This window comes from Astyanax mexicanus, chromosome 1 (genome assembly GCF_023375975.1).
Source record: "Astyanax mexicanus isolate ESR-SI-001 chromosome 1, AstMex3_surface, whole genome shotgun sequence".
NCBI classification, from domain to species: domain Eukaryota; kingdom Metazoa; phylum Chordata; class Actinopteri; order Characiformes; family Acestrorhamphidae; genus Astyanax; species Astyanax mexicanus.
The window spans coordinates 12,328,180-12,344,211 of record NC_064408.1 but is presented as its reverse complement, the minus strand read 5'-3'; the positions used below and the strand labels follow the sequence as shown (position 1 = coordinate 12,344,211).

The following is a 16,032-nucleotide window of genomic DNA, read 5'->3' as shown; positions in this document are numbered from 1 at the left end:
GGTACATTCAGTATTCTGTATCACTGCACTAATAAACAATATATATATTAATTGCACATTTTTTATTTGAAAGCGAGACCATTTTGGATCATCAAGTTTTTGAGCCATATTTAGTTGATGATAATGTTTATAATCTTTATAATCTTTACTGGCACAAAAACCATGGGTACAAAAAAGGACTTTCACTGAAAGGTACTTTTATTTACCTCAATATAAGGTACAGCCCCAGCGACAAGTTTTGTACCCTTTTAAGTGCAAATCTGTACTCACTTTTCTTAGTGTGTACCATTCAGGTTCGAGAACCTAATTTTGAACCGGTTTGCCACGTTTCCATCAACAAAGGTAGGTTTCGGAATCAAGAATGTTTGTTCGCAGCGGAAACTGAAGAATATTAGGTTCTTCAGCGCAAACCCTGATGACATGTGTGGGCGTGTCTGTTTGTACAGAAGCACCACTGCTGTGTAACACCCTTTGATGATGGCGTATGATGGGATGTTTTAAGGGTTCCACTGAAACTGGTGGAAACTGGGTTTACTAAAAAGCACCACGGTTCTTTTAAGACCAAACGGAACTGGTTCAAGAACCAGCGACATGCGACACCATCAGCTGTAAAAAGTACACTTGATTTGTTATTACATACAGAAGTAAATAGCAGTAAAATTCCACAGCACTGCCTCTATTTGATAAAGACATCATCACAAGCTGATTCAACATGTCCTCTAAATCCAGCTGAAAATAGTAGCATATGGGTTTACACCTGAGCGGACATGTGCAGCGTTGGGCCTGAAGGCTGGAGAATGTTCTAGAGACTCTCTCCAATATCAGACACACAAGAGAACCTGAGAAAATAACTCACTATAAGAACAGCAGCGCCCCCTGTGGATGAAAATTTAAACTGCAGGCTGAAGGACACTCCCATGCACTCATGCTACTCTCACTGCTGAATCAGAACTGAACATAATAAAAAAACATAATCCCAGTAACTCTAAGTAAATCTTTTATATTACACTTTATACACTGCACAAACACAATAAAAACAGAACAAGGATTTGGTTTCTGTTGGTATAGACTTTATTTTCTTGTATTATATTAATAATAATAACTAGTACACTACATCTACTGACTTTTATACAATCCCATGATAAGCGCTATATCGTTTCTTTACTGAACTGGTTATTGAATCACATGGAGGATGACGGAGTGAACAGTGTGTGAGAGAGGTGGGCGGTGTTTGTGGAGGCGGAGGAAGACTGAGGGAGTTCCCTGATTGCATCATCTGCTCATCTGACAAGCCCAGTAAAAGCAATATACTGTTTAGGGAGTTTACTGTCACAGGAGTATTAGGCATTACGAGTATTTACTAATTATTACTGTCCTGTGGAATAATCGCTGCTTTCCAAAGCCTTGACTGCAGCTGTGGTAGAGCGGGTCCTCAGTAGGACTGTGGTGATGTAACCAGACAGGTCCAGCCTTTTAAAATTGCATCGTGAAAATTGTGAGAGAAAATGTAGCCTTTTTTTTCTTTAATTATTTCAAAATTTCTACTATTTTATCCTAATTTAGTTTGGCAAATTGTCCCATCATCACTAGTGATGCACCACAACACAAGAAGAGTGAAGACTAGCGCATGCCTCCTCCGATACATGGGACGTCAGCCACCACCTGTTTTTTTTTAACTGCTGCTGATGCTGCATTGACAAGTAGCATCACACCGCGCTCGGAGGAAAGCGCAGTGACTCGGTTCTGATACATCAGCTCACAGACGCAGCCTTGTGCTGATCTGCATCACCCTAGGAGTGATAAGGAGAAAGAGCGCCATCTACTGTTCCCATCCAGAGAGAGTAAGGCAAATTGTGCTCTCTCAGGGCTCCGGCAGCTGTCCCTCCAGCAATCTCCTGATCATAGTGGCAGGGCTTTAGACCCATGGACCAATCAAAGCACTGTGACTCTTGTGTTTTCATAATTTTGTTCTTCTGGAAATTAAAAATAAATAGAGAGGGCATGCATGTGATGTTACAGTTGGTGGGAGTCAATGTGGTCACGCCCAATAAGTGGCAAAAAGACAGACTGAGTGGCAGTGTTAGAACACAAAATGGGAAAGACCTCAAACAGTTCTGTTTTTACAGAGTGCTCAAAGCTTTATAGAGTGCTGCAATTCATAGAACTAACTCAAATCCAACTGAAATAAAGCTTTGCTTGGTGTCCATCCTTGGTGTTGAAATCAGTTAAATAAAAATGATCAGAAAACCGGATCTGGCCACATATTGATGTCCACTGACTATTGGTTCTTTGGTCATTTCAATGGATCATTATCAAACCCAACTGCCTTTAATTTGAGCATATAATCTCTTATTTTAGTGCAGGGGTCGGCAATTAAGTTTGGTCAAAGGTCAGATAGTTTCCAAGCCATTATGTGGCGGTCCACAAAAAAAAATCTGTTTTGTAAAATGAAGTGTAATGGGATGGAGTGCTACAGACTAGTAGCTCTCCAGCCCAGAGGGTTGTTGAACCCAATTGCAGAACAGTTGAATTCGAAGCAGGTAAACCCAAGAAGAATGTTTTGCCACTCAGTCTGACTAAAGGAGCTTATTTCCACAATAATACCCTCTATATTTACTATAAATACAAATAACTCAATGTCTTTACAAGTCAAGGCCTTGGAACACAGCTGGAGACTCCTGTGACTCGCTCTAGGCATTTTCTCAGGGAAGAACGAGAGCATATATGTGAATAATCATTTGAGAAATCCTACAGAGCAAATTAGAGTCCTGCCCTTTTGAACCAGTGTGAAAAACATCAAACTCAAGACCAGCTGAGTTCTACACGTTCTGATAATCTTAGAGATAAGATCAAGAAAAAATCTCATCACAATAAAGCTCAGATCTGAAGATTCTGTAGCGTGTCTTAGTGGACTCCATATCATCACTATTATGCAAGAATCTTGTACTCTGTATCTCCAAAATGGCAACTTTACAGAAAGAAGGGAAAAACTTGTTAACTTTTTTTTTATTATTATTATTTTAGACAGGCCTGTCATGACTTTTTCATACGATTAACCATTTTGTCAGTTTTTGTCAATAATAGCTTTATAATGGATTTTTACATTTTAAAAGAGCAGTTAATGCTTAATTATTGAGTTTTTTATTTAATATTGACACTGGATTATTACAATTTCTAAATATCATACTTAAATAAAACATAATATCAAATAAACCAATGATTTTAAACAAAATCAACAATTAAAGTGACACCAACTCATTTATGGTTATTTGATCTTCTCACTTATCACCATATCACTCCTCATAACTGCAAATATATTGAAGTCAGTGTCTATACAGTATATTGTATAATAATATAATTATTGTGGCAGGCCACCTTTTCGTCAATTTGGAGCATTTCTATTAGTCTATGCATCTTAAAATTCTTGGAATTCTTGGAAAAAGTGTGAATGTGTAAAAAACAACGTGCACATTCAACTTATGTCAAATATGAGGTCAAAAATGAGGTCAACAATGGAGATACAAGACTTTTGCATGACAGGGATGATTTGATGCATTAGGGAGTAAAATGTATATATATTTTTTCCTTAATTTCCAAAATTTTTGAGCATGGTAATCGTGGGATGCATTCTTTAAAACTCCTTTAAAAGTGAGAAATAAATACACAGAGAATAAATACACAATAAATAATAAATAGGAAATAAATAACACAATCAATCAATTATAAATTAAGCAAATAAATAAGTTACATAGTTAACAAATAATAATAAATAAGGTCCAAAAAAGACGTGTGCGGGTGTATTTTTGCAGCCTGGTTTCAGGGTCGGTGGGGGCGGTAGGTACCAAAAAACAGCGAAGGTTATAACAACTGTACAGAAACGAACTCTAAATCACTAAAACTAAATGATTCGAAGCTCTACGTAGCGATATGACCGCGTGTGCACTGACCCCCGCAGCCGGAGGACGGCGGGGGAACAGTGACGAACGGGTCGACCCAAATAATGCAGTCCTAAAAGGTTCTCTACGTACAGGTGCATCCGATATGGAACTGGTAACAAGACCCGAAGATATAGGAGGAGTAGAAGAGAAATTTACACTCGCGTTTGCGACCTCTCCTCGGCTTACGCTTTAGCGTCATGCTAACGTTTAGCAACGTTCCCAACATACAAAGCCTAACGCAGTTATAGTGAGGGATATACAGTGCATAGTTTACAGCCAGAGCTTGCAGTTTCAGACCTTCGCACGGCAGCACCGTGGCGGCGTGCGTTACAGTTATATAATACATGGTTTAGAAAAAGCACACAGTTCTCTTTTCCACTAACAAAACAGGAGTTAAAGTGAACAGAATCATCGTTTGTTCTCGATTTTGTTTGTTCGACAGTTTTGAAGCTGTTTGAGTGTCCACGCAAACGTCCAGCAAACGGCCTTCTCTTCTCTTCTCCTCTAGCTCTTTACATTCATATCTGCTGGAGCTCTGATGGTCCTTCTTCCTTCTCCTGGTATCACTTGCCTTTCTGTTACGTACTGTACTCAGGGACGGATCTCACACTGGGCCGACTGGGGACGAACCTCTATAAGGAGCCCTGACTAGAATGGATTTTTATCCATTTTTATTCATGTTGGCCAGAAGCTTTGAATTTAACGTTACAATACAGAAAAAAATTACATCAGTTGTCAAACTTAGCCTACTAGTTTGGATGTAGGTGTTTTTTAGTCTTTTTTTGAGAACTTTTGAGAAGATTCAACATGTGAAAGCCACATCACAAGAGATAATTACAAAATCAACAGGCCCTCAGTGTTCTGAATGAAGATTTAAGCCAAAAATAAACTCAACAAAGGTACTGTAAGTGAACGGATCTGCTAAGTAAAAGCAATTCTGTTACTGTGTTAAGTTTTGTGAAGTTATTCCCAACACCAAAGCCAGTAACTGTGCTGACAGTACTTTTCTGTCTTCTGCTCTGTACTCTGAACACTTAGGGTGCAATTATTTGAATTACCATATTTTTCATACATAAGGTGCACCGGATGTTAATCTACACAGATTTCTCTCCTGAAAACTGTTTATTTGGGTGAGTAAAGCGCTTCAGTTTGTTTATATTAAGCTTAGATTTTCAATATTTTGCCTAAAGGTGAGTATTCAGTGAAGTTTTTCCAGCACTAAGGCTGGGTGCAGCAGCATTAGCATTAGCTGCTAACCACAGCACTAGCGGGACATAAACCCTGATGAACCCTGAGTGTTCTGGTAGCTAGCGGTTTGTCTCACGTAGCTTGTTGAAACATCCCAAACACACAGACTACAGTCCAATATACTCGCCTCTAAACAGCGAAAGAGCTGCTAGCGCTGCGGTTAGCGGCTAATGCTAATGGATAATGCTTATAATGTTGTACTGTAAGGCACACTGTTAATTTTTGGGAAAATTAAAGGATTTTAAACTTTATAGTCTGAAAAAACGGTATATTATAAATAAAAATATTTGTGTACATGTGTTACACGTACATTTCTAGCCTTACTGTGGACAGCTGAACTGGCTCTAATGACATGCTGTGGTGTTGCAGTGACAATTAATAGTGACAATTAATAGGTGCAACAGTGCACTTTTATAAATAAAGGTGTGACAACTGGTTCAACTATTCTTAAGAAGAGACCTATTCTTAGAAAACCTACTTTACCAAGATATTGAACGTCCCCAGGGTTTTCTTATTCACCATTTGCTGAGTTCGTGACAACAACGGGATCTACTTTTGTAAGAGCAGAGCTGTAACAATTATGTAGTTTGAAACCCCCATCATGAACCTCTGGCTTAGACTTTCCAGTACTACTTTTCTCATTTAAGAACATTTTGGTGAATGAGGCCAAATGTAGTTATAGGTACTGTATATGTTTATGAAGAACCTTTTAAATAGATCTTAAGCTGTTTCTCACAATCTGAACCTTTTCGTTTTTTTGTTCTCGATGGATGTTAAATGAATGGTTAGGGCCTAGAATGGTTACACTGGCATTAGCATGCGTATTGTGTATTCGGATCCAGGTTTATGGATATAATCTGGATGTACATCTACCAAAGTAGTATAAGTTCACACTGTACGAGTAAAATCCAGTCATGATCCAATCACCAAAAACGCATGTTAACACCACATTAAGGCTCTTTATCTAACTGAATGGCCGTGTAGTGTGCTACATACCAAAAATTACCAAAACCCTCTAAAGCATCTTTATATTGGGTGTACAAAGACTATAGTGGTGTAGGAGGCCCTGTAGAGGTCTGTACCCATGCTTTATAAATCCATCCCTGCTTCTGCTGACCCTTTTTTGGTTATCTTTGCAACTTGGAAGAGGCTTTCTCAGACTGGAAAGTGCTTTTCTTCATTTTGTTCTCTTGGCTTTTTGGCGTCCGTGGTGCCGTCTGTGTTTGTGATGTTGCTGCATTGATACTGCATCGATATTTGCAGAAGATATCAATGTTTCTGGTGAGGGTGTGATAGCGTGGATAGTTGTAGTAGGCGGTTTTATAAGAAAATGTAACTGCAGACGTCAGATTTTCGTTTTTTCTTTTTTAACAAAATGCCCCCTGATTCGCTCTCATAAAACCGTCTCTTTGCTTTTCGTTTAACACAGAGCTGAGGGGAATATTCGTATTAGTCTTATTTGGATTACTTGTTCACGACTGCTTCTTGACTTTCATTCATCCTCTCTTTCTTTCTTTCTTTCTTTCTTTCTTTCTTTCTTTCCATTCCTTCTATTTACTCTCTTTTGTTACTGGTCCGCTGTCTCTGCGCTCCTCTCAGAAGCCGGGGCTCTCGTAGCTGCTGTGGCTGTAGTAGCTGTGGGCTTGGCTGGGGCTGCGGGTGAAGCTCCGGCTGCGGCTCCGGCTCCTGCTGCTTTTGCTCCGGCTCCTGCTCCTGCTGCGGCTCCTGCTCCGGCTCCTGCTGTAGCTGCTGTAGCTGTCGTAGGAGCGGCTGCGGCTGGAGCTGCTGTAGCTGCTGGCTGAGCTGGAAGAGGAGGGGCTGGGCCTGTAGTATGGGATTGGACGCTTGCGTGCACTACAGAGAGAACAGGCAAAAAGAGAAAAGGTTATCTATCACATACTTAAGAGTATGAGAGCATGAGAGTATGAATGGCTGCCCATCAATAGTTTGCAGACACTGAAAAAAATAAGCATGTTTTCTTTGCCTTGAAACAATAAACAGACCATAAACTACATTTATTGTATTATATATTTTTTATTTAGTTTATAAATTGTAATTTACGAACTCTAAGTGTCAGTGTGTCTTTGCTATCACAACGATGGGAAAAGTATGCCTTGTGCAGCTTGAAACATACAAAAGACATGTACTCATGTTTGTGGTTTGGACATAATGTGCAATAAAGCAAGCTGCATGTTGCTGATGAACTTGCCATTCTGTTTTAAGAGGCAGGTGATCGCTGCCTTGGGAGCATTGCTATTTTAATGGTGCAGCATTTTGTTTTTGTGCATTTCGAGACCACCACACAAATCTGGTAAGAGATTCAAGAGTATTTGGTGCAGGACCACCAGGTTCTCTAACAGTTTTTCCCCAAGCCATTAGACTGTTGAACCCTAACACTTTAGACGATTTTAAGGAAACTCTGAGCCAAACGGAACATAAACTACATTTATTGTATTATATTTTATTTGTTTTAGTACTTATTGTAATTTACAAACACTCTTAAGTGTCAGTGTGTCTTTGCTATCGTAACGACAGGAAAAGTATTCCTTGTGTGGCTCGAAACACACAAAAGACATGTACTAATGTCTTTTAAATAATCATTTTTGTGTTTTGGGCGTAACGTGCAATAAAGCAAAGCAATCAACTTGTTGCTGATGAACTTGCCATTCTGTTTTATGAGGCAGGTGCACTCTGACTTTGGCGGATTGCTAATTTAACGACGCTTCTCAGCAGAGGAAACTGAGCTGTTCATTCATTCTGTTTCTTGTTGATGTAAAAGTTAGCCAAGATAGCAATGAACGTCAGAACACACCTCATTTCGAGACCACCACACAAATCGGTTCAGATATATTCATAAGCATTGTTGTTATTTAAACGACACAGGGGAAAGGTGTGAAAATAGTCTGTTGGTGGGATGTAAGATTATAAGGGAATAAGCATCGCAACATGCCCTACGCAGGGTGTAAGATTGGGTTTAAAACTGAAATATATTTCTAATAGATTTTGGAAATAGCACTGCTGGCTTCTGGTAAAAGATTCAGGAGTATTAGGGGCAGGAACACTAGGTTCTGTAACAGTTTTTTCCCCCAAGCCATTAGACTGTTGAACTCTTAACACTTCGGACGATTTTAAGAAAACTCTGAGCCGTATGTTATCTGTGCACGAATTATCTACCCTTACAATATGTACATGAAACAATTTCTAAATCCACAAGTCACTTTATTTATATGTATTTATGCTGCTACCTTAGAGGTATGTATATTTATGCAGATGTACATTTATGTATGTATATCATATACCTATTTTTATAATTTATGCTGCTATATATATTTCTATTTAGATACTTTTTTGTTGTAGTTTTATGTTTAATCTTGCAATGTCCCCTATCAAACTCTTAAAATTTAAATTTGTGCTGCTATATAACGCCTTGATATATTTTTATATCTAATTTTGTGATATAATGTATATATTTTTTCTTTTTTCTGTATATTTTGGGCGTGCCAAAATGCATGAATGAAATTTCCTTCTGCGTACACGTGTGTATTATGAATGACAATAAAGGTTGTCTAAGTCTATGAGAATTTGAAGGCAATGTGGATTATTAGAGCTTGAGGAAGGTTTAATGGTGAGTGCCTGCCAGTTTTACAAGTTTTTGTGGGCATTTAACACTCCTCAATCTACAGTGTCTTGTGTGTACCAGAAATATGTTCTTTAGTTTCTATGGGACATGACAAAAGTCATGGGACCTGATATTAGTTCCTTTCCCATTGCATTTCCTTAAGTCACTGTAAACTGGCAAAGAAAACAAGCTCAGTTATTAAAGTGTTTATAAAGCTAGTTGTCCACACTCTTCTGATGGGCAGAACATGAACACATACAGGTGATATTAAAACAGGTACAGGGCTATGCTGCTGTACTGCTGTAGTTAGTTGAGTTCTGCTGAAAGAGTGATAAAGACTGGAAGAGAGAAGCTGATTGGGTTAGTCAGTGTTAATAAAAACACACCCCCTGCAGGTGTCAGTGTATCTCACAAGAAACAGATATAGAGCCGTCAATTTGTTAACGCGGAGTGTTTTAACACACACTCACACACACATAACACACTCTCATAACACACACACACACCGTATGCCACCTCAAAGCACCCACACCGCTCGTGCTGCTGGCAAGCGGAGAGCTGTTAACTGGCACACAGTGAAATCCTTAAAGAGAGAGAGAGAAAGAAAGAGAGAGATAAATAGAGAGAGAGAGAGAGAGAGAGAGAGAGAGAGAGAGAGACCGGGTGTGTGTAGGTGATGACGTCAGCTTTATCAAGAGGATTTAACTCACACTAGAGGCAGAATATGTGTAATATATCAACATATTATTTATTAATACAGAAGCTTCACTCTTTATTTGAACACTAAGTATTTAATATTGTGTTGTTTTTAATAAAATCTGTATATGTGTAATTACATAAACTAATAATTCATTTACTCTAAGAAACTTCAAATTTCTTTTAAGAATGACAAATGCTGTAAATAATAATAATAATAATAATAATAATAATATGTTTTTTATATTAAATGTATGATGAAATAGCTCCACTTACGCATGTAAACTCAACTGTGGAATCAGCAGAACATTACAAATCTGCACTTTCTAAAATAAGTATGTTAGCAAGTGAAACTATATTTAATCAGACCTAAACATATAATACGAACATACAGAATTGGTTCATTTTGATCATTTAATATTTTCACTGATATCATTATTCTTTATTTTACTGAAATACATATTTGCATATATTTTAGCATTTTATTTATATTAACTGTTTTTATTTCTGTAAAGCTGCCTTGTAAAAAAGCTGTCTGTTGTAAAAGCACAAAACAATAAGCACTTGATTAGATTTAAAATATGGGTAAGAAAGTCATTTTAAACAAAAAAAATCAGAAATCAATTATTATTCTTAACATTATTGTCTTTTGATTAAATTATATATTTTTATATCTGTGGGCTCATATTTAACTCATTTCTGAAACGTTTTTATATAAAACATTTATCTAATGCAAAATAGATAATATAGCCTAAATATTTAAATTCAGTGAAGATCTCTCTTTGTTTATTTGAATTAAAACCCCTCCTAACTAATGAATAAAATATGACAACTTGCTTTAATTATCAGCGACTTCTAAAGGTTGAATTATGATTCTAATATTCAATATTCCTCAAACTGGAAAGAAAAGAGTAAATGAAATGTAAAAGGCAGTATATTGTTCTTTGCAGTGTATAAATCCTGTTGATATGGTGCTGGTCAGTGAGTGAGGAGTGGTATTAGTGCTGATCAGATGGAGGTGAGAGCTCTACAGTACGCTTTAGATTAGAGCAGGAGGAGAAGTGAGGAAGTTAAGGATGCTGGGAGGTTTGGGATGTACTCTGGGGACGCTGGCACTGCGCCTGCAGCTTCACCAAAACGTCTTCGCCGAGAGACGAGTCCTGCTGCTCAGCAACAGTTACCACGGTAACCCTGCCTCCAGCCTGCCGGCACGCCGACGACGTCCGCTGTCTTCTGAGCACCTTCGTACAGGAGTGAAGAGTGAGCTCACACACATTCACCCAAAACCTGTGGAGATATGTGCAGTGTGTGTGTGTGTGTGTGTGTGTGCTGTTGAGAGTCTGTTTAATTTGATATAAAAACAAACAAAAAAACACAATTACCACAACAAACAAAGTACAATAAAAATGGAATAAAAGCTGGCCACTTTATTAGAAACACCTACGCTGTAGCTCCATCTTGCTGATGTACAGTTTGTGCAACCCATGCAAAAGTCTTAAAGCTCACAACCCTTTGCAGGAAGGTAGAGCATATTGTGTTTATAGTAAAAAGACTTTTACACCACTAGGTGGCGCTCCTTTCTTTTGTTTCTCATTTATTTCATGAATGTTGGATCCATTTAATGAATGTATTTTTAATATTTAAATTTTGTTCACTACTTAATAATATTTGTATACTAAACCGCCACATATTTTAGTTATATTATTCTTTCTAAAAGTTTCATTCATTTTACACAAGATTTTACCCTTTGTGTATGTCACTTCCTCGTTATCCTCTGTTTGGAGAAATGGAGGTCTCCTTGCTAGTTTAACGCTTCATGAGATAGATGCTTTTCCTAGATTACAAGCAGGCAAAAGTGATATAGGGAATATTATTATTTTTTTATACTTTAGCCTCATTTGTTGATTATCTGAATATGTTATGCTATCTGACTATACAGCTGATGGACTCTGTAATTCTGCAATTCACTCTTTTACTTTTAGTTCTACGGTGTTGGTGTAGGTTTTTTTTTGATGTTTAGACAGTCAAGCGAGCTTCAAACTGAGCACTCTCTTTCTCTTCTTCTCTCCATGTTAAGATGCTTTTGGAAAACTGGCGACTGCCTGGTTATACTTAAGGCTGAATAAAAGAAAAATAAAAGAGTAGATGCTGGGTTGTGTAATTGCAGTGGTGTGCAGTGAGGCCCTTCTAACCCTTCAGAGAAGGGGTGACAAAAGTGCATGTAAATAATTACATATTTTTTTTTATCAGGAAGTACATAATATAATTATTGCAAGTGTAAGCATTTATTTTATAAATTAACTGAAATAAATAACAACCACTAATTAAAAGCATTAGTCTGTGTTTTTCAGTTGCTACAAGACTCTTATCTGACTGACAGCGGTACTAACCAATCAAAAGAGGGCAAAAGTGGTTGCAGAAGGTGTACCCACTATAATTACTGCACACCACTGTGTAATTGTACACCTGCATAATGGAGCTGTAGGAAAGGAGGATGGCCAGTGAATACAGTGTATGCTGTACTGTATATGTAATACCGTTTGTATTAAAAAAAAAAAACTGGACAGACTGGAAACCTGCAGAAGAGAGAGTAGCCACAAGATGTCAGTGTTGCACTATACATTTCTTCATTATCTTTGAATTGGGAATAGAAAAAAGGCTGAAAGCAAATGATATCTTATCAGCCATGTCATACGTTTTTTTATGTCTTAGTTTTATGTCATATATGTTTATAAAAAAAAAAAAATATATATATATATACAGGGGTTGGACAATGAAACTGAAACACCTGGTTTTAGACAACAATAATTTATTGTCTCAACGGTCAGCTCTGGTGGAAACAGGAGAGTTGAGGTGCGCATTGAATTCTGCCGTGATTTGAGGTTTTATGTTTTTTGGATACAATCCGGGTTAGCCCCCGAACATCCCTTTCAGACAGCTTCCTCTTACAGCGTCCACAGTTAATCCTGTTGGATGTGGTTGGTCCTTCTTGGTGGTATGCTGACATTACCCTGGATACCGTGGCTCTTGATACATCACAAAGACTTGCTGTCTGGGTCACAGATGCTCCAGCAAGACGTTCACCAACAATTTGTCCTCTTTTGAACTCTAGTGGGTCACCCATAATGTTGTATGTATTGCATTATTTTGAGCAGAACTGTGCTCTTACCCTGCTAATTGAACCTTCACACTCTGCTCTTACTGGGGAAATGTGCAATTAATGAAAATTAATTTAGCCATTAACTCTCCCACACTCAAATAATGACAGGTGTTTCAGTTTAATTTTTTTAACCTCTGTATTTATATATAACAGAAAACAGAATCATTCAATCAAAACAAGCAGAAACAATCAGGAACATCTTCTAACAGAACTTTGAAGTCACTGGTTCACCAACCCCACCAAGGCACTTTCTGTAATATTGGATATAATATGATATGGAATTCCATCAATAGCACACAGCAAAGCTGCTGGGTGGAGGTTTTACCTGGTGATTCTGCGAGCCTCCATGAAGCTTGGTGAGTCTCTCCTCCTCTTGCGAATGGGAGAGTAACTGCGGGAACGCCGGCGAGCTCTCTCAGCATCAGAGTAATGAGGACTGTCCCTTTCCCTGTATGAGGAACATGGGAAACCGCAAGGTTTATGAGACACAGTGGCATCAAACCAATCTACCCCTGTGTGAAAAAGTATTTGACTCCATAAATTAGCTGTGATTAATCACAATTTTTAGAAAGCTGAGTTCACATTTACTACTAACCACAATCAGACCTGATTACTGCCAGACCTGTAGAATCAGAAAATCACTTAAATAGAATCTGTTTGAAACATGAATCAGATAAAAGATCTAAAAACAATAAAAAAATCCTCAGATCTGTATAAATTCAAAAACAGATGAGAAAACATCACAAAGGTCATGGGATAAAATGTATGTAAACTGATCCTTAAGTGTTTCCTCTGAGGACAGCTTTGGAACACCCATTACTGTATAAGTTCTGAGGTGTTATCTTGTGAGCAAGGATGTACACTGACCAAGGTGCTCATGGCAAGGCAATGTGAATTGTTATCAGTGCAGAGAAAGCTAATGGTCTTGTTTAAGAGTCTAAAGTTTAAAACCCACAATACTGTGATCAATAACCCAGACTTATATATGGACTATATATATATATGACTGGTGATGAGTAAATGGGAGTGTACCTGGAGTTGTTCTGTCGTGGGTGTGGGGATTTGGTCTTGCTGGCAGCGTGTTCTCTGGAGTTGGAGCGTGAAGAAGAGCGCCCGCTGCTCCACGATCTGCTGCGCTGCCTCACACTGCCTTGGGTTTTGCTCTTCTTGCGGCCGGAGGCGTGTCTGTGGCGTCCTGGTGAAGCCGATGTGCTCCGGTGGCGGTTGGGACCCCGTCCACGGTGGTGCTTCTTTGACGAATGAGACCCTTTCGCTCTGTTGAGGAGGTGAAAAGTGAGCATACACTGACAGGAATGTGCACGAAAACTGATTACTGTATTTTACAGACTGTAATGCACACTGTATCAGTGAACGTCAAGGTGCACTGGATTATATGGCACATTTTAGGAGACAATAGTAAGGAATAAGGGTGTCACCACATTTTCATTCTAATTCAGCAGGTCTCGCCGTTAGGGGTGCCTAAGTAAACAAAACTGTAATTCTTAAAAAAAAAAAAAGCATTTTCTTTTAAAGTCAAATGAATCCTGGATGTATTTCCTTAAAAATGTTTATTTGCAGTAAGCTCAGGTTTCAAGTATTTTAGTGCGGTTAGGAGCAGCGTTAGCTGCGATGCCGCAAGACAACGCTCCAGTGAGGAACCTGAATGTTCTTGTAAGCCAGGGCACTCTTAGTTAGTGTTTCGTCCAACATAGCATGTTTTATAACTGTAAACATGCAGACTACAGTCCAATATATAAACTTCACTGAAACTCCTGTATAACTCTATAATGTACTTTAGCTGAGTGGCTTTACTGCCCCTTACAACCTGACTGGTAGAATTCATACAAGATGTACAAAAAAAAAATGGGGAAATTAAAGGAATTTAAGCACGCCTTATTGTGTGAAAAATACGGTAAACAATGTGAACATGCCAAGATGTTGATACACTCATTGTCATAAAATGAAATTGAGAAATCAATATTTGGTGGAATAACCCTGTTTTTTAATCACAGTTTTCATGCATCTTGGCATCATGTCTCCTCCACCAGTCTTACACACTGCTTTTCTATAACTTTATGCCTTTACTCCTGGTACAAAAATTCAAGCAGTTCAGCTTAGTTTAATGGTTTGTGATCATCCATCTTCCTCTTGATTACATTCCAGAGGTTTTCAATTTGGTAAAATCAGAGATTGTTCAATTATTGTTCTTGGTAACATTTTGCCATTAAAGGCTTCCTATAACTATTTTTCAAACATTTCTTTGGCATTGAGTGTACCAGAGATTCACCCTTCAGTCAATAAAAGAACTCATATCTATGGCTCACTTTTTCTGATGTGCGCTCTTAGCTTTGGGTTGGAGGTCGAGCTGAGAGTCACTGCTGTGAGCCGGAGAGTGGCCGCTCTTCTCCTGAGCCCGCGGCCGGCCGCCTCGCCTGCCCGGCGGCTCGGAGGGGTGCTTGGCCCCCCGCTGTTGCCTCTCCTCCCCTTTCCCCGCCTCTGCGACAGGCGGTCCCCCGCCGTGGCTCTTTACCTCCCTTACGTTAGGCGACGTCTGCCTCTGTGCTTCACTCGGGGAGGATGAAGCCACTGAGCGTAACCTCTGCAGACGAAGGATAATAAAAAAACAAAAGAAAAAAAGAAGAAGAAATAAAAAAATGACAAGAATATACTGAAATTAGAGTCGTCTTCACCTGAGAGAGTGAGCGCTATGGTGTACTTGCCAAAAAAAGGTAATAATAATAATAATATCTAAAAGAAAAGAGCTAGGAGATTTCTCGATATGGCTTATAGACAGTCCTCTATGGTGCAGCGCATGCAATACTTGGCATGCAAAACCATAATGAGCTGAAAATATATAATCCCGAAAGAAAAGAAGAGGAAGAAAGGGAAAGAAAAATAAATATATATATATGTAAAACTGTGAAACAAAACAAGATTAGGAGAATAGAGAGTGAAAAGAGAGAGCGACAGATACTGCAGAGCTGAGCAGAAAAGAAGGACTTCATCAAAATGTCTTTTTTTTTAATAGAAATGACTACAAACGAAAAAAGTGGAAAATAAAAACTAGGAAATAAAAAGTCAGACAACTTGACGGAACATCACAGAAATGGAAGGAACAAAAGAAAGATTCACAATTATAGATTCAATCGAATTAGGAAACAATTGGTCTTCTACTCAATAGTAAATTTCTGCTTGTGGATTGCTTTTCCTGCAGACAATTGCTTGAGATGTGAACAGCGACCCATTTCCTGCTTTTTTTTTAATGGTTACTCTGTTTTAACTCCCTTTTGGTTAACATCCACTTACCAATAAAGTGGTATTCCCTCCTTTAGTAGGTAAGGTATGAAGAGAAGGGAAAAGTGGGGCAACAT

General features: G+C 38.4%; 1 protein-coding gene across 2 annotated transcripts in view; it reads right to left on the bottom strand.

The window, feature by feature from the left end:
* Positions 1 to 1,048: 1,048 nt before the first annotated feature.
* srrm3 (serine/arginine repetitive matrix 3) overlaps positions 1,049 to 16,032 on the bottom strand; it is a 176,792-nt gene continuing 161,808 nt past the window's right edge. For both annotated transcript variants that reach the window (XM_022665776.2, XM_022665775.2), the window contains 4 exons: positions 14,986 to 15,260; positions 13,694 to 13,936; positions 12,987 to 13,109; positions 1,049 to 7,040 (listed from right to left, as the gene is read on the bottom strand). In XM_022665776.2, coding sequence (XP_022521497.2) covers positions 6,782 to 7,040; positions 12,987 to 13,109; positions 13,694 to 13,936; positions 14,986 to 15,260 — 900 coding nt within the window. In that variant the 3' untranslated portion in view covers positions 1,049 to 6,781. The remainder of the gene's footprint in view (positions 7,041 to 12,986; positions 13,110 to 13,693; positions 13,937 to 14,985; positions 15,261 to 16,032) is intronic.